Source organism: Pempheris klunzingeri, chromosome 2, assembly GCF_042242105.1.
Source record: "Pempheris klunzingeri isolate RE-2024b chromosome 2, fPemKlu1.hap1, whole genome shotgun sequence".
Classification (NCBI taxonomy): Eukaryota; Metazoa; Chordata; class Actinopteri; order Acropomatiformes; family Pempheridae; genus Pempheris; species Pempheris klunzingeri.
This window is the reverse complement of record NC_092013.1, coordinates 8,490,313-8,510,023: the sequence shown is the minus strand read 5'-3', so window position 1 is coordinate 8,510,023 and position 19,711 is coordinate 8,490,313. Positions and strand designations below refer to the sequence as shown.

Here is a 19,711-nt window from a genome sequence, read left to right as displayed (position 1 = left end):
GAATTGCAGTGTAGTTCATTACAGAGCAGAAAAGAAACTGCTAGTGAAGGTGAAGAAGAAATACAAGTGTAGAAAACCTCCAAAGTCCATCGGGTCGTTACTTTGGTGATGGATGGACAACCCATGAATTACCATACATAACCTGGGGCCAAATCTCTTATAGAAATAGCCCATTTAACATTTACTGTCTCGCACGCACACATGCGTGCACACACACACACACACACATACACACACAGTCATAGCAGGTGTTTTTTGACAGCAGTACAGCAAATACTGTACGAGCGGCCTTAAAGTATTTCACAGAGGAATATCTCCATGTGCATTTTTCCCCGCAGGCTTGTAACGATCCCGTTCAGACATGCAGACCGTGTGTGTGTATGTGTGTGTTAAGAACATGTGCTACCAACCAGGACTCATCTTCAAATCCTCAGATTTTTTTTTTCTGTATTTTCCAATCATTTTAGCTTCTCTACCGTGTGGTCTGGTTTCTGGTTCGCTGCCCCCCTCCCTGACCGCATTGTGCCACCATCAGATCCTTCCATACAGTCCTTGAACTATATGGGAGTGATCAGAGCAGGTTCAGCGTTACATGGCTTTGACATATACGATCACCTTGCAACACCAGTATGGCTTCATAGTATTATTCAGCAGTTTTCTAAGGTCTGTGCTTGCTCGTTGTGTGTGGTTTGTCAATAAATCGCGCACCACCACAACAATAAACTGCGGCCTTCACTGACAGCGGTGGAATAGAAAGCAACTGCATTCCTTGAGACTCCCTTTCAAGTTATGGTGTCTGGCTACAGCGGAGCATTTCATTGTTGGATGACTGTGGTATTGTTGGGGTTGATGGAAAGTGTGTTATGACTCACTCGCCTCATATTTCTTCAACCTCTCCCCACCCCCACCGCCTCCTCACCCTGCCTCCCCCCTTTCTGTGTCTGTCTCCAGTTACAGGAGTACTACAAGAAGCAACAGGAGCAGTTGCATCTTCAGCTTCTGACTCAGCAGCAACAGCAGCAGCAACAGCAGCAGCAGCAGCAGCAGCAGCAGCAGGCTGGGAAGCAAGCAGCGAAAGAGGTGAACTTCACCAAGTACACACTCACTCAGCTCAAGTACACTCTGAAGTACACAAGTACCCTTAAACACAGTATAAGCGGTTGACATGGGAGACAGCAGAAGGAAAAAAAATCGCATCAAGAATCTAATGTACAGGATGTAGAATACATACGTTAGCTCACTTTTATCTTCTCTCTTTCCCTGCTCTTATCCTTCTTTTCTCTAGTTTTTTGTTGTGTGTATAAGCTTGTCTCCAAACAAGGATTAGTGAATATGGATTTTCATTTTTTCCGACCAGCATGCCACATCGAGGCAGTGAAGGAGTGCTGTGCTAAGCCATACGCTACCCTGCCAAAGTATTCATTTGCATGCCTTCAGCTCTAAGCCTGAGGTGAAATCTCTCTGTAGGAGGGGTCTGCCACTCTTTTAATTGTCAATTAACCCCGCCAGCTCTGGGAGCCTCCCTCTCGCTTTCTCACAGACACACACACACACAAATATGCATGAACACACTCACTGTACCAGGTTTAACCACAGATGTGGTACAGTAGGATAACAGAGGATCAACTAGGATCACATCGTGGCACAACAAAGAGGATCTCAATCGATCAGACAAGATTACTGTCATAACCTGTGTGTAAGAGTGTGTGTAAGTGTGTGTGTATGTGTGTACTGCATGCCTATAACAGGCATTTTTGTTTCGTGAATGCTCATTCACAAAAATGACCGAACACACAGAGGACCATGCAGGAGACAGACTTGAGGAAAAGGCCCTCATGAGACTTTTCTGATAAACGCATGAGGAGACACATCCTAGATTTCTCCCCCTCTTCCTTCTCTCCCAGTGGGCAGACAACCCCCCCCTCGCCCCCTCCCCACACAAACTCCTCGCCGACAGCGGTCAACCAACTCGACCGTGACCAAAGCAAACCAGTTGTGGTTGACTCGCATGTTGATAGGGTGTCTGAATCGCTTTCCCTTTCTCCCTTCTCTCTGCTGCTGTCCCAGTTTTCAGGTTTGTTGTCCTGTAACAACTAGACAAGTGCAAACACTGGTCACACGGCTACACATACATGCAGAGCGGGAGAGGCTTGATGTGTGATGGTTCACTGCACAAACACATACACTTGGGGGAATATGCCTCCCTACAGAGCTGCATTCAGCTGATATGACTAAGGCCATTTCCAGCAGTCAGTGTTTCTCAGTTGCTGCGAGCCATCAATCCAAACCAAAAACACCTTTTTAGTCGTCTCGCATATCTCTCTTAGTCAAGAAGGTGCTATCAGATTTTGAGGCAGAGGGTGTGTTTCATACATGTGAGGCTTGTACTGTTTGTAAGCCTGTCCTGTTATGCAAGATAAACAGCAATCAGCCAAGTTTCCTAACCTGTGAACTGCTACTGGCAGACCAGGTGTGGACGAAGACTTTATCCAACTTTAGATTCCAGCAGGCCTTGAACACACCAGGAAAACAAAAGAACAGGAAGAAACAGAGAAGACAGAGGAAGACGGAGGGAGAATAAAATAGAAAATCTATCCTTTGCCTTTCTGAGTGTTTGTGCTCGAGTGGCTGTGACTTTTTGCCCTTTTCCCTCTTTTCTGCAATTCCTCTTCCCTTTCCTGTCTGCGTGGAAGTGATGCATTGAAAAAAAGTGTATGTATGTGTATGTTGAGTCAGTGTTTGTGTGTGTTGCCAGTGCATTTGGGACTGGTCAGGAGTCAGCTTAATGAAGTGACTCTGACCATCACAAGAGATGTGTGCATGTGTGTCTGTGAGTGTCCATCTACAGTATGTGTGTGCGTGCGTGTCTGTCTTTGAGTTTCCTTTTATGTGTGTGTGTGTGTGTCTGTGTGTCTGTGTGTGTGTGTGCGTGTGTGCGTCTGTGTGACTGGCAGGCTCAGACAGTGTGTGATGTGCTCATAAATCACATTGACAGCCTGTTACTGCGCTAGCTTTGGCCACTCAGCCACAGCTAATGTAAACAGAACACAGGCACACACACACACACACACACACACACACACACACACAATATGTGTTTTAAGGAACCATAGCCATATCTCAGGAGAGAATGAGAGACAGAGGGGGGAGTGGAAGAAATAAAATGGACAGACAAGGAGAGAAGGAGGGGCAGGAGGACTGGATCGCAGGAGGAAAGAGTTCAGTCAGAACATTTAATGATAAATCATTCATTGCAACAAATGAGAATCTGGCAATTCACTTCAAAGAACTGACCCATGTAAGCATGACACAGATTTTGTGTGTAACCACATCACCTATGGCAAAGCCTAAGAGATGATTGTATCCTGATTATGCTATAAACTTAAATCCAAGAAACACAGCCTCTTAACCAACAAACTGTAGAATGAAACTGCAAGCAAAGTGTAGGAGGAGACTATGTTGGTGGAAGGAGTATGCAGCATTAGACAGTCAGGTCTGTTTCATGTACTGTCATTGAGTTTATATATGATTGCTGACTAGATAGTCTGACCTGTGGCTGCTGTGTCCTACCTAAACCACTGTGATCTGCGTGTAAGCAAAACACTTTTGTCAAATGGGCTCCAGCAAAAAGTGTAGTACAAAAGTTATGGCTAATCTGAATTCCATTGCCTCCTCGTCCATTCCTCTCTGTTTTTCTTTTGTAAAGGATAGATTTTGTGCTTACTCTTCTAAACCCTAACACCTCCCTAACAACCCCCTCCTGCACACAAAAACACTGCCATCACACTTCTTCTCCCCAGGCACCAAGTATGAAAGGAAGTGACCTTTCTGCCCTTCCTGTGAGATCCTCTCTGTTCAAAGAGTTCCAGGCTGCCACTCTCTCTCTCTCGCACACACACACGTGCACACAATGAGCAGTTCCTCAAGTTGTATTTATTTATTTTTCCTCTCCTCTAGTTATCTGTGAGAGATAAAGTCCATCTCTCTTGGGGGCTGGTCAGGGGGGACTTCAAACAGCGCAGCACAGGCCAGGTCTGCCTCAGACTGGGAGAGCAGGAAAGGGGACATTTATCACCGTAACACACACCGACATTATCGCCACGCGCCATGTAGTCTCTCCCACTCTCTTTTCAACCTCCCTTGTTCCCTTCCCTCCATCTCTTCATCCTTAGGGTCCTCACAGCATGGCTTCAGGCTTTATTTCTTTTTAAATACCGGACTAATTTTCTCCACTCAGGCCTCATAGTTCTCACTTTGTTTTTCAGTTTCAGACAATTAACCTTAATATCATCCTTTTATTTATTTTATATGGGCAGTCAGACCAATTGAAATCACATTAGCAGAGCAGGGATGGGCTTCTTCTTAGATGTTAAAGAAAAAAAAATAATCAGGGGTAACTGTCTACATCTGGCATTCAGTTCAGAACTACCAGTGAAAAATGTGACACTTTTGCAAAATTGTCTTTTCAGAGCTTCTACAAGCGTGCTCTTGTTCAGTGTATCTTCATGGTTTGACATCTATTTGACATATAAAATTGTCTTTTGTTTCAAGATGTTCTTTGTTTCACATAAATAACAATGTAGGACTCTAAATCTTTGGCAAAAGCTGATATTCGGCAAATAAAATAAGTGAGGGGTCAGAGGTAATATTGCCTGCTAGAGACAGAAAACTTGACATTTGAGTTTGACCCACAATCTTTGAGCAGATATAATTTAAGATGACCATACCACTATACTATAAAAGGGTTATTGCTACAAATGGAGACTAACTGTGTCACAATATAGCCTCTTGACCTACTCAGGCTATAGTTTAGCCAAAATTCTGGTATTCAGTGATAATTTTGATCAAAGAATAACAAAGTCTGTCACTATATTTTATAAATATTATAGCATTTGGTGTCACTGACTTCCTTCCAGAATGGATAGAAATTATTTTATAATTGTACTCGAGATAAAATAAGTTGTGTAAAGAAACTGGGTAAAAAAGTGGGTGTACAAAAGATCGAAGCAATGCCTAACGTGATAATCTTTTCTACCCTCTGATTAACAGCAGTTAGGCAGTAAGCAGTTGGCCTTCCAGCAGCAGCTGATTCAGATGCAGCAGCTTCAGCAGCAGCACATCCTCAACCTCCAGAGACAAGGCCTGGTTCCACTGCAGCCCACTGCCACCATGCAGTCTCTGCAGCAAGGTATGGCATGCACACATGCACGCACACTCATATACATAACCATAACCACACAGACACATCCCGGCAAATACGAGTATACACATGGCCATAACTGAGCACACACAGGCCGCATGTGAAGCCTGTTAAGTTAATCAGTCTATAAAAGATAAAAGGAGACCTGATTGGTGGGTGTGTGGAAGGTACTTATTTGGATAATAGGTAAAATATGCCACTAAGCCCCCTGCTTGGAGGTGTGCATGTGCTTGCGCGATAGTATGTATACTTGTGTATGTGTGTACTTGAGACTAGCCAGACACAAGAACATCATCATTTTGCTATTGCTGTGCCCACTAGATGATTTTTTTTGTTCCTATATGTAACTTCTCCCGCAGTGCCTTCATTTTGTCAGCATTGCTTTAGAATGATAAAAGTTGACTGCTGACTGGCCCGCCCTTAATGAACATGTGTGTATATGTGTGTGTCCTTGTCCAATTTTGTCTGTACGCAGTAATGTCTAATACACACATACACACTATCTCACACACGGAGAATGCTTTAGGGCCTCTAAAGTGGCCGTAACATTGCTAAAGCGCTGACTGAGTTGACCAAACAGACCAGTTTCCTTCCCTCTGTCTCCTGATCTCTCCCTTTCTCCCGTGCGCAGTCACATGCAGTCACTCACATAAGCAAACAAATTCTCATACTTGCTCAGTTATACGAATCTGACTTAAACAAAATAAACTCAAATCAATCAATTGGATTTCTAAAAGGTACATTTTAAATATGCTTAACACAGTACCCCAATAATTGCACAGAAAGTTTAGTTCAGCTTTTGCATTTGCCTGTTAATGTGCTAGAGAGCTTTGTGTGTGTGTGTGTGTGTGTGTGTGTGTGTGTGCACGTATGTGCGTGTGTGTCCACCAGAGGGCAAGTGGAATTACCAGTTTACAAAGAGTCCTCAAAAAACCCAGTAGATACAAATTGAATACAAATGAAAAGACAGAGGCTACAGTTTTGGATAGAAGAGTGTAATTTTTCAGACAGTTGCAAACATTTGGCTGTGGCATCTCCTTCTCTTTCTCTCTCTCTTTCCCCCTGTATCAGAGTGGAATTTCCCTGCAGTGTGAAAGAGCTGGTCCATTGTGACGGCTCAGCCAGGCGTGAGCCAGAGCATTCCTCTGGCCAGCCATGCCACACAAACACACAAACACACATGCATAAACACTCACACCTACACACACAACTGCACACACTGTTGCCCCGCCTCAAAGGGCCGTTGTGTCCGGTGGGTAGTTGGTGGTGGGGAGGGGGGTGGCTGACATGAGGGGTCCCGCTATAGTTTTCATTTATTTCACTGCAGTAAGATGGAGACACTTTGTAGATATCTCTTAACTGCGAAATGTTTGTTGATTACAAGAATCTACAAAGTTCCACTAGAATCAAAACTGAATTTGATTAAAGTCCACTTAGTTTTTATCCTGTTGGACCCCACCTTCTAAGTAATGTCTCATTTGTCTGCAGACATCAGTGTAAAATAAATATGACCCTAGCAACCAGATGTGGGTGTGTATGTTTGAAATGTGCGAGCGGTTAGCGAGAGCACTCTCGCCCTCTCAAATACTTTGTATCCGTCAACACATAGCTGGAGGAAATTGTGAGAACACATTTTCACCTGAATGCACACAAGAAATCAGGATTTTTTATGTTTACAGATCTGTTCTCCTCTCTTCTGCTTACGGCTTAACTTTGCTTGCTTTACTCTCAACAGTAAACTGCTGACTTTTACCGGAAACTCTCTTTTTTTCTCACAGTTTTAATAGAATGAATGCGGCATGAGCCAGTCCGATAAGTCATAAGAGGAAACACTTTATCTAACAATCCCTTGGCCACTTTACACTTTCGCTCTCTGGGCGTGTCCACAGATTTGTCGGGTTTCTTGGATAATACAAGCACACACTCACACATGCACAGAAATCTATGCTCACACCGCCTCATTCCTCCTGAGTGAGAACTTTTGTTTTGGCGGGACCGCAGAAGAATGCAGACAAAGCAGACATAATATTTGGATTGCTGCGAGGTCCGTGTATGTGTGCGTACGTGCAGATGTGTGTGTGTGTGTAAGGCTGCGTGCATACGTGCATGGTAAGATCCATTGGAGTAGGCTGTGGCATTTTAGGCGTCTCTCTCACTGTGAAATTGGAGCAGAAATAACAAAGCTGCGACTAGAAAGAGCTCAAAGTGTGCACCCACCCTGTTCAGACAAATAATAGTAGTGACAGGAGCAGTGGTGCTGGTGGACAGTAGCAATTGCCAACGGAGATTAGGAAATAGTTGTGGAATAGTGGATATCTGTAAAAATAACAAAAACATGCAGAAATTAAGCTGTTGTCTGTTTTAGTTTGTCCCATTTTGCTCTCTTAACCACTCCCAGAAGACTATAATAGTTTCATGTGTGTTTTATGTGGATTAGAATAGCTGGTTGCAGCTATCTGTGACATCAGTTTATCTACTGTGTATCTGTGTGTGTGTGACTCTGTATATATTGTCTTCTCACTTGTCATTCTGATTTATCCATATTTTTTCTTAGCTTTTTTTTTAATTAGCTTGATTTAACTTAAATAAGCAAAAATCATATTTGCACAGAGCATGTGAAATTCAACTTGGTTAGGTGTTTAATTAACTGTGCATTCCTTCTCTGCAGCGATGTGTCCGTCAGACCTCCAACAGCTGTGGAAGGAAGTGTCGGGGGTGCAGAGCAGTGAGGAGGCCCTGAAACAGGCCGAGGGCCTGGACTTGAGCACCAACAGCTCCAATTCTACCTCAGCCTTCCCCAAAGCTGCCAGTGCTCACATCTCACTGCACAGCCTGGCCAACGGACAGAGCCACACCCCAAAGAGAGACAGGTATAGTAATGTACAGTATGTCTTAGCGCTTAAAATATCCACATTGTGATGGTGTGTGACCCGTAATAACTCACACACTCTTGTTATGTCATTTTCAGGCTTTTAACTTTTAGCTTTAACCTGTTCTTCCGTACCCACACGCGTAAACACAGTTGCAAAACATGCACATGCAGCATATCACACATCACTAGGGTGTAAACGTCTCTCAGCTCATTTGATAGGAGGTGTGTTGGGTTCACTATGTTCTGCCAGTATGCTGTCAACCACATGCCAGTGTAGTGGAGAAGAGAGGAGAGGAGAGGAGAGAATGGTGAATGCGGGGAACCTGGTAGAAAATGGGAATCATTTGTTGTAGTTGTGTACATTTGCAGATCTAAATTCGCTGTAGCCATAAATTCCTTGTCCATGCGAGAGACGCATGTGCTAGGAGTACTTGTTCTACATGTGTTGTCCCATTGCTGTGCTGGTGCTTATGGGCTTGTCTCCGTCTTTAAGAGCCAGACTGTTTGAGTGGATATCCTCCTTCACCAAGGCAGACAGCGGAGATGACCATGTTCCCCTTTACTCCAAAGGCAGCCAACCCCCCAGCAGCCAGTGAGTGTATACACGCTCACACAGAAACACACATGAGGAGACAAGACTGAGACAGAGGGACACGCTGTTTGAGGGTGGTCTGCAGTGTCCTTTCGCACTGATTCAGTGTTTGCTCCAGGGGCATTGTTGACCCTGACCTCTGACCTTATTTTTTAAAGGGGGTTAGTTCGGGCGCACATGTATTCATTAAAAGAGTTACTATTAGTTGATCAAATATGTCAGACATTCATACCACAGCTGCAGTGTGCTGGCATTAGTGTGTTAGCCTGCTAAGCTAATGCATGGCCGATGTGGAGGAGAATGTGGTTGCCAGCAGTTTGTCTTGTCTGCTGTCTGAGCTGCTTCTGAGTTGACTCAACCACAGCCAGCACACAGACATACACACGTGCACGCACACACTCACAGATACACACAAGCTCCATCCTCCGCCAGCACATATGATCAGGAAGAGGCGAAAAAGCAGAGGGAGAGGGAGAGAGACATGTTTCCATCTGTGAGACAAATGGTTTTTGTTAGACAGCCTTCTGATCTTGATTTGGGAGAATCCCCATCCCAGTCCTCACACACGTGCACACACACACACACACACATACAAATACACACATACACAGCCATGTAAATATATGTGGAGACAGCAGTCGCCGGCGAAGGTCCAGGTCTGAACCACATCTGCTACTGGACCTGCCACACACACACACACACACACACGCACGAACACAGTTATTTTACCCTGATCCCAAACCAAACCTGGCCCAGTCTTTCATCGCCACACACACATACAAATGCGCACACACACTCATAAATATGCACAAATACACACACAAAAACACACACATGCACACACAGGCTCACCACAAAAGAACAACCAGCACATGACGGCAGCCGCCACCAATCAGTCATGGCTGGTTGGTCCTGTGCCGACTCTGTGTCAACTCCTGAAACATAAGAACACACACCAACACTAACACACACATGAACAACTCATACCCCAAAGACAGAGAGACAGGTCATGGACTTTAAAAATGTGCCTCTGAGGTTGCTGGACCAATTCCCTTATTTGCCTGGCTTCTGTAACTGACCCCACTCTGCTCTATCCTCCTCTCTCTGCACTTGGCTTTGTGAACTGAACAAACTAATGACTGCTAACCAGACTCAGATGGCTGTATTGATGCTTCTGCTGCTATAGTTAGTTTTGCACGTGTGTGTTTGTTTGTGAGAGTGTGACATATTAATGCTTTGCTTCTTATTCTGAGAACGTAATTGCTTTTATTTGCTGTTTATCTATATACATAGCAACGTTTGAATAAAATCTGTTTTGCCATCTCACTCTTGCCTCTGTTTGTGTGTGTGTCTCTCTCTCTCCCCAACAGTCATGAGGAGCACGCTGGCTCCCATCCTCTCTACGGCCATGGAGAGTGTAAGTGGCCTGGCTGCGAAGCACTGTGTGAGGACATGGGACAGTTCATCAAGTAAGTTGACCCAAAAATATGATTTATGATACATACATGTGAAAATAATGTACCACACAATGAGTTATACTATGAATGCTCATGACAACATATGCCTGCATACTATAAATTTAGAATAGGCCTCTTGGATATGTGTATAGTTACCTTGGAGAAGGGCAATATTTCCTTCAATTTTACCACTAATCGGTAACAGGCACAGTTTCTTAAAATGGCCTCAGATGAACAGTAGGAACAAAAAGATGAAGCAGAAGAAAATGAAGCTGTGGTTTGTGCTAAATGTGGATTGTCTGTCACCTACATCACTGGTGTTTCGCATTATCTCACTAATTCATCTGTTGCAACACGTTACATCACATTTTCTCTGAAGCACTTGCATGCATACACACATTCAGAAACACACAGGTACACACATGCGCTCAATATGTGTGTAAATTCTCTGTTTTATCGAGGGATTCTTTGGGACTCCAACAACATCATTCTCTATCATCTATCGCTTAACTGGCACACATTTTATTGGTCGTGTGTGTGAACTTGCATTCATTCATTTGTTGCTTTTATGCAGGCAAGCCATTGAGTCCTCCTTCATTGGTTTGGCAGTTTTTTTGGTGTGTGTGTGTGTTTGTGTTTTAGATGCTTTTTCTCCAAGGGGTCATACAGATTGTGTCTTTGCTTATATAGAAAATTATTCTTAATTAGCTCATCCACATGCACATCTTCTTGTTTCCTCACAAAGACATCAAACAACTTCTCTCTCACTCACTCCCACTCTGCATCCATCATGCTATTTGCTGGTTTGGAGTCACAGGGGTATGCTTATGCAGTAGCTGGCCTTGACATTTTGCTACCTCCTCCTCTGTCACACAGAGTACAGTGGACTTCCCCATGGCACTATGGCTGCTAACGAAGGCTTCACAAGCCTCTAATGAAGCCCTAAACAAACTCACACTCTCATTATCTATGTGGAACTCTTAGCTATTTGAACAGTGGAGATATTAATAAGCTGGGGTGATGAAATCCGTACTCATATATACACACACACACACAATAGGAGAAGTGTGCGTAGTGATTGTGATGGCATCGGACAGTCAGATCAAAGCATGCAGGCAGGCTGGGAAAGTTTGGAGAGGAAAGCTGTTGTTTGGTGTCTCATTTCACGTAGCCCCAGGGCAGATGGAAGGAAAAAGAGAGATAGTGTGAATGTGTGTGTGTGTGTGTGTGTGTGTGTGTGTGTGTGTGTGTAAAGGAGAGAGGGAGATGAAAAAAAAGGAGAGGCAGTGACAGATAATGCCGTCAGTCCGACAGTGCGCTCCCTTCCAGCCAGCCTTAGTCATCGCCCCAGGAGGGAAACGGGTAGAGCAGTAGAACAGAGGAGGGAGACACTCCACTATTTCAGGCCTTTCTTCTCTTCTCGTCTCTCGGCCGACCTCCCCTCCCTCCCCGTCCTCTGGTATAATACTTTGGCTGTGGTCGGTGGAGCTGGGTGTAATGTGGGTTAAAGCCTTGTCTGCCAGCACTCAGAGGAGTAAACAGAGCCTCATTGTCGGGACACATTGAAAAAAAAAAACCCCGCTACTGTTTATGGCCCAGCTATAGAGAGAGGGGAGGGTTTTTTGGGGGCAGATTTGGTTGGAATGAGTGTGAATCATAGGCATTTGGGGAGTTGCGGGGGAAGATGAGTGGGAAGGAGAGAGTGGACAGAAGTGCAAGTTAGGAAGAGGGAGAGAGAGCTTAACAGGGAGTGAAAGAGAGAGAGGGGTGAGATCATGTTTTTGTTATTATTATCGTGCACTTGTGTTGAGCCGTCTATCTGCCTGGATTAGCCATGCCATGACATCATTGTTTTTGTTTCATTTCTAGTCTTCGCTTGATATTGCCTAACTTTCTGCTTTCTTAAAGACACACACACACACTTAAATAGTCGTATTACACACACACACACACACACACACACACACACACACACATTCCCTTGTGTAACATAATTTTTCACAACAAACAGGTCAGAAAAGTGGCTTTATGAAGATTACTCAGATTATAGTTTAACACCACAGGATATCACAAATCTCACTCTGATGTACTGGCACACACAACTTCATACACACTAACACCGTGACATGCATGAGAGCACACACACACACACACACACACACACACACACACACACACCGGGCATGCAGCGGCAACCTGTGAATAACCTTGGCGATGACAGAGTTGAGAGAAAGGGATGGAGGAAGAGAGACAGGGAGGGGTGGGCTGGGAAAGATCAGAAGGTCCTAGGTCCTCCCACATCAGAGGAAATAAACAGCACCACCACTCACACACACACACACACACACACACACACACACACACACACACACACACACACACACACACACACACGCACACACACACCAGTGTTAATATGTGGAGTTGAGTTTAGCTGACAGAAAGTCTTTAGATAAGGCTTTGTGCGATAACACATGAGCTCATATCCAGGTGGTTGTCTTGGATCATGGCTCACTGAGCACCAATGAAGTATACACACACACAAAACACAGCTGCTGCGTCCTTCACTAGACAAAATAAACTTCCAAGATTATGATTTATTTTTATATCACTGGGACAGCTCATAACTCAGTTTAAGGAAAAGTGAAAGAGTTGAATTTTGTTACTCGATCATTCAGGATCTAGGAATTAATTTCAACAATGATTCTATTCACTCACTCTAATGTAGAAGTCGTCATTGCACTGGGACTAGTGAGCTCAGAGCTTGATGCTTTTTATTAACTTAATCCACAAAAATGATTGAATGTGGATCCTCCTGTATTTCCCCTCACCTCCAGGCACTTGAACAATGAGCACGCCCTAGATGACCGCAGCACTGCTCAGTGCCGAGTCCAGATGCAGGTGGTTCAGCAGTTGGAGATACAGGTGAGTCACACACACACACACACACACGCACGTAAACACACACACATACACATGCTTAATTTTCATCTGCACACAAACAATGTCATGAAGACTGTTTCAGCCAGTCAATGGCAGTAACTTGTCTGAGGCAGGGCAGAGTTTATGGAGAGCAGTGGAGCTTGTAATTTAAAAGGAGCAGGCGGCAGGGAAGCTGCCATCGCTGCTCCAATTATAAAGCTGCTCTGGTCACCAGCAAGAGAGAGCGAGGCTGAGATGGGAGGAGGAAGAGAGAAAGAAGAGAAAAGAGAGAGAGAGAGAGAAAGAGACATGAGCTAGAAAGCTGAGGACCAGGCTGCATCTCTTGTCCTCAAAGTGGTTCAAGCACGCAATGGTCTTGAAACATCTTAGTGCTCCAGCAAAAGCAAAATACCAACACTGGATGAGAAGTGAAATACCGATCTCAAACAGTCCATAAGGAAAGTTCCAAACAAAGTGAAAAGACAAAGGCTGCCTTTTCACTTCGATTTTAACATAGTTTCCAGAACACTGTTCACATCACTCTGTGTGTGTGCGCGCGCGTGTGTGTGTGTATTGGCTGTCCAACATTTGGGTTTACGTTGTGTTTGGTGGTGGTGGTAAACAGCGTTTAGCTAAGCCCCTGAAGCCACCACCAGAGAACACAAAGTGACAGAGAGGCAGCTGGTGTCACATCACATCAGGACGGCCGTCTCTCTCTCCCTGACATGTCACTTCATCCCTTAACAGTCCACTGGCAGCCGACCACTCTACCCTCCAACAGCACACACGCACGTGCACATGCACACACAGACAGCAGCAGCAGCAGCAGCACAGGCACCGTGTTTAAATTTCACATATTTGCTCATTGCTGCACTGTGTGAGTATGTTAATGGCGTTATCTGTCTTAGTGTAGATCCGTTGTTTCTGGAGGCTACACATTTGTACGCCTGCACTCACACACAAACACACACGCGGGATGCAGCGTTTCCACAGGCTTTAGCAGCACCCATTAAACGGCAGTTAACAATGACAAACAGGGACGAGTGTGTCTGCAGGCTAGTGTAAGTGTGTGAGAGAGCTCCGGGTGCTGAGTCGGTTGACTCTCATATTCATCTCTCAGCCTCAGGTGTAATTGTAATTGTAATTCTGTGTCAATACCACATTATATCAATCTAAGGGTTATGAAATGAGACAGTGCTGAAAGTGTTTTTCATGGGGATATCCACGCTTGTGTTTTACAGCTGGCAAAAGAAAGTGAGCGACTCCAGGCTATGATGGCTCACCTGCACATGCGTCCCTCAGAGCCAAAGCCTTTTAACCAACCTGTGAGTATACACTGGCACCCCAAAAGCAAAGTAACATAACCTTTTCTTCTATCCTTTAACCCCAAATCTATGCTCTTATCATTTGTTCACCTACAAACTCACTTAATTGAAAAGTCCCTAAACCGTCTTGGGATTTCACTTTCCTCTCTTGTCGTCTAGCTTGGTATCTACGCCCCCTATTGACCAGTGAGGGTTAATGTGTTATTATAAATCATAGAGACTACTTACTGTCTGTGTTGTTCTTTTCCACACTCCTTTTTTCTTGTTTCCTTCATGCTCTCTTTATCTGTCTTCTCATGATACAGTGCATTTCATTTCCCAGAAAACTACAATAAATTCCAGCTTTTCACATATTCAAACTGTGCCCGAGTTTAACTTCAGTTTTAAATCAGCATTTGAAAACTGTGATTTCTCAGCTTGTCGGAGACAGAGGACAGCCAAAGTGCGCTTTCACAGTATTTTCAGTGTGCGCTGACAAAAGGGATAGAAATTTGATGTGATGTGTGTGCATGTGTCTATGTGTGTGTCCACACTGGTTGCCGAGGTTGTTATTAGGTATGTAATGAATATTTCATTATTCAGATTGACGAGGAGTCTTATTAAAATATGAAGATGTTGAAATTAATTGTCAATTAGAGGTAGAGTGTCTTAATTTGAGGGGATATAAATGGGTGCAGCCGAGTGGCTGGGTGTGTGTGTGTGTGTGTGTGTGTGTGTGTGTGTGTGTGTGTGTGTGTGTGTGTGTGTGTGTGTGTGTGTGTGTGTTTGTGTGTCTGGATGATGTGTTGATCGCAGGGGGATCAGCTGCTATTAACATCTAATGGGAAATCAGGAAGAGGCGTGTTCTGTCGCCACTGGAGACGAGCCTCAGGGTCAGGGATTGGAGGAGGAGGGGCAGGGGAGGAGCGTCAGGAATGGAAACAAAGCTTGGCCTCAATTAACAGGGTTCGACTGTTGCCGTGGTGATGTGGCAGGGTTGCAGCGTTAATGAAGTACCTGTTAAACAGCTCCGCCCCCTCCAGTCAGCTTAAATGGTACAGAGAGGGGGCAGAATAAAGAGAAGGCAATTCACACATTTTACACACATAAAGACAACACACACACAAACACTCAGACACACACACACAGTGGTTTTAATTAGTCCTAAACTAGCAGCCCTGCAACGGCTGTCCCAGAGAGACTGGGAGTGCGGGTTCTGTGTGTATGTTTGTGAGTGTGCGCAAGGCTCTGCCTAATTGGGCCTTATTGGTCTGTGAAGACTTCGCCACCACAGAGTGCATGTGTGCGTTCCCTTCTCACAAACATGCTGTCGTGTGGTTTTGTATCTGTAAGTGCAGGGTTAATTGCAGCCAGCACTGTGTATATAAATACATGTGCATGTTCAGTGTGTGCAAGTGTGTGTGGTTCTGCGCAAGAATGCAGGTTGCAGTTGGCAAAATGGTAGGGACACAAAATTATAGGAAGTTTTGGGGACTTTCTTATGTAACAGGGGTTAGCATTAGTGGCGCTTCTTGGATAAAGCTCCCTTTGCTGGTATAGATTAAACAATTTAAAATTAATGCTTGGCACCATTTTCAGTCATCAGAAAAGTAGTAGGCTTAGTAGGGTCTGTTTGTTTGCATCATTTTCCAGCTCCATGTATTGCAGAGCTTACCAAGTTATGACTTCAAATGTATTAGTGTCCTTCCACAAGCAGCAGATAAAACTGTTTAGAAACACTTTCATGTAAGAGATTTGTTATGTATTGGGCGCAAAAGTATCGGCTAATGCATTCATATCACCTGACCCTGATCCTATCTTGTGTAGATGATGCTTCTCTGTAAACAGCAGCAGCACTCAGCAGATGGTGAAGCTGCAAAGTAAACATGAGGGGAAGCATTAGTCATAGAGAAAACCCATGTTATCCCAGCACTAAAACAGTACAGAAACTTTTAGTGTGTGTGTGTGTCAGTAATGGATAAAGTTAGTCTGCCACCTTTTATTTTTTAAGTAAAGTTTCTCTTCTTCTCAGGCTAGCATCAGTCTCCATGACTGATTGAAATGGTAAATATCACATTAAATACTATTAAATTGAGGTGCGTTAACATTAGGTTCACAATGAGACCTAATTATCCCAGAGGGTTGCTTGTTTTCACAGCCAATTCAGCAGAAACACAGAGATAAACATCGTCCATAGAATCCTCATAGATACATGCATACACCCCTGAACACAACATTGTCAGTGAGGCCGTTTTTTGAATTACATGAGGATAGGATATTTTAATAAAATGAAATGTTTTGCATTCATTTGAAAAAAAAATGAAAAGCTTTTTAATGTGCAAAATCTGAACTCATTTAGTGGATTCAACAGGCCAAACATCCTTGGCAGCCATGAAAGCTGAATGAATCACCCTAACCCCGCTGTTACTGTGTGTGTGTGTGTGTGTGTCTCTCTAGCTGAACCTGGCTTCCAGTGGCTCTCTGTTAAAGCGGGACAGCGAGGCCTACCCAGAGGGTCTTCCTCACCCACCCACCTCAGCTGCCACCCCCATCACCCCACTGCGCCAGGGACCCTCGGTCATCAGCTCCTCCAGCCTGCACACACACTCCCACTCCCACACACATGGTGTTGGACCCATACGTAGGCGCAACTCCGACAAGTACTGCACCCCCATTGCCTCAGGTAGACTTACATACACTCCCTCACTACCTGTATCATTACTATTATTATTATTATTATTGGATTCAAATTGTATGTTTTTTGATTCCGTCTTGATTTGGGTTTTTATCACAGTACTTGTGTTTGTTATAGTACTGCTTTTTTCCCACAAGTCTCCCTCCAAGAGCAACAGAATATGTCTTAATTCAGAATTCAGAATATCTTAATTCAGAAATCACTATAAGTCATGGCACATAGAAAGATAGAAAGATGCAATTGCAGAGGAAAATTTATTAAATTGCAGAGGAAAATTAAATTCAAGGAATTCAAGTAATGTATTTTGAAGGTACGTGGCTTAGAATTAAGTCTCATCCAGTCCCAGTTATTCACTATAGCTACAGGAATATATAATTGGCTTCTAAATAAGAATATTAATAGAGATGTAGCAGTTTTACAAGAGCGGACATTGCAAAGCTGTGCTCACCAATTTCCTCCCATAAGAATTTGCACAGTATTTGATATGCAGAATAATATATAATATAATAATAGCATCTAGATAAATACTGATAATACATTAGTTTTTCTTTTTGAACTTTTTCCCAATTTTTTATAATAGTTTTTTTTTTCCAGTTCTTGGCATTTGAATTTGGAATACGTTTTACATGTGTTACACGACACACAAAATTCACAGATACTTTAAGTTCACGTCACTTCATTTAATATGGTGTCTTTTTTTTTTTCAGAGCTGGCTCAGAACTGTGAGTTCTACAAGAACGCTGATGTCAGGCCTCCTTTTACCTACGCCTCTCTCATACGTCATGTAAGTCTCTCCAATGATCCTTTTCACCATCTCTTCCCCCCATTTGTGTTCTCCTCTAAATCTTGTCGTGTCTCTCCCCGTCCTCAGGCCATTCTGGAGTCCCCAGACAGACAGTTGACTCTCAATGAGATCTACAACTGGTTTACACGGAAGTTTGCCTATTTCAGGAGAAACACAGCCACATGGAAGGTAAAAACCTGCAATGTACACACTCTAATGCGAACTCAGTTCCTTTTTGTCACTTAAATCCTAAATTTGCAGGAACGATTTATCCCTGACAGTAATTTCAGAACCAGTTTAATCTAAACATCTCAGGCTCAGTTTTTGTCATTATTTTGCTAAACCGAGAATCGACTGATGGAAGATGGAGAACAGACCCATTAGCAGACTGGTTTGGAGTCGTTTCGATAATGGCAAAAACAAGCAGCGCCATATTTAGAAAATGAGAGTTGTGACTGCGGTTCTGACTGGTCAAACACTTATTCCATCAAAGTACAATATTTTGACAAAAACTAAAAAGTGGTATACAACACTGACTAGCTAAAAGCTGATCTAACTGAGTAATTGTGATCTGTGCCCACTTATGAAGCCCCTAACTCAAGCAGATGGGAGACTTGTGAGACCACAATGAGAAACAACATTTGCAGGCAGGTTTTGCTGTGTTATTTGAAACACTGGGATTGACCAAAATTACCTCACTTTGCAGAAAATGAATTCACTTTGAAGGTCTAAATTTAGCCCTTATAGCACAATAACACGTACACGCATTTGCACACAAGTTTAAAAGCTGACTTTGCTCAGCTCCTTAAGATATGACTGATTTGACAGTTATTGGCTGTATCTGTCCTTTATGAGACACTTTCCTACTGAGCTCTTTCTCTACTTCTTTCTCACTCCCCCTCTCCCTCTCAGCCCTAAACAATTCTCTCACCTCCAACATGACACATAGAGAGGCGGCCCCACTTAGCCTGGCAGAGCCACATCCAGCCGTTATACAGCCTCATTACAGAGACGCACATACAACGCTGACACACACACACACACACACACTGCTCCTGATCACACACATTAAATTCTCCCTCTCTCTCTCTCTCTCTCTATCACACACACACACAGACACACACACACACACCTGGCCTGATCCCACCATTGTAGGTGCTGACCCATTTCTACAGAAACCTCACACTAATTTGAGTGTCAGTTCCTCCAGAGAAAGGGAAAGTGAGAGAATGAGCAAAGGAGTGAGAGAGGCAGGGGGAGGAGGGGTGAGGAGAGACCCCGGCCTTCCTCTAATAGCTCTAAACCAAGGTGGGGGGGCTGCTGATGATGGAGGGATGGAGGGAGGGGCGCGGAGAAGGTTAAGAGACGGGGGGCAGCCAGGAATATCTTTGCCTCCTCATCTGACTTTTATGAATTTTAACTATTAATGTTGGGTGTCTGCTTCCTGTGCCATTGGCCTCGCAGACCTTTAAATATAGCTCGGCATGGCCTTATGTATTTATATAGCAGCTCAGTGAGTCAAATAGGGCCGTAGAGATGTATGTCCTTTAATAAGCCGTTATATTTCATGAGGACAGCAGTGGTGTCAGGGAGTGGAAGTTATTGATCATAGAAACGAAGGGAAAGCATAAGGAAGAGACAAGAGAGGGATGGGGGATGGATGGAGGGAAAGGGATGATTGAGAGAGGAGGAAAATGAATATTAGTATTATTTGTAGGTGCTGCATGATGGGTTGGAGGCCTAAAAGAAGACCTTTTCTTTTGCGCTTAACTTACCAGTAATTTTTTTTAGACACACCTAGTATAAGTCACTTGGTGCCACGTGTAAAGAAAATTCGAATAGATGACTTCCAGTGGTGGAATGTAACTACAAGTGCACATACATT

General features: G+C 43.9%; 1 protein-coding gene across 4 annotated transcripts in view; it reads left to right on the top strand.

The window, feature by feature from the left end:
- The window catches only part of foxp4 (forkhead box P4), a 141,038-nt gene that overhangs the window by 111,007 nt on the left and 10,320 nt on the right, over nt 1-19,711 (top strand). For 3 of the 4 annotated variants that reach the window (XM_070852098.1, XM_070852114.1, XM_070852089.1), the window contains 10 exons: nt 952-1,080; nt 5,050-5,188; nt 7,869-8,070; nt 8,566-8,664; nt 10,035-10,133; nt 12,959-13,046; nt 14,285-14,368; nt 16,805-17,030; nt 17,750-17,826; nt 17,914-18,015. In XM_070852098.1, the coding sequence (XP_070708199.1) occupies nt 952-1,080; nt 5,050-5,188; nt 7,869-8,070; nt 8,566-8,664; nt 10,035-10,133; nt 12,959-13,046; nt 14,285-14,368; nt 16,805-17,030; nt 17,750-17,826; nt 17,914-18,015 (1,245 nt within the window). The remainder of the gene's footprint in view (nt 1-951; nt 1,081-5,049; nt 5,189-7,868; nt 8,071-8,565; nt 8,665-10,034; nt 10,134-12,958; nt 13,047-14,284; nt 14,369-16,804; nt 17,031-17,749; nt 17,827-17,913; nt 18,016-19,711) is intronic. The other variant, XM_070852106.1, reaches the window with a different exon arrangement.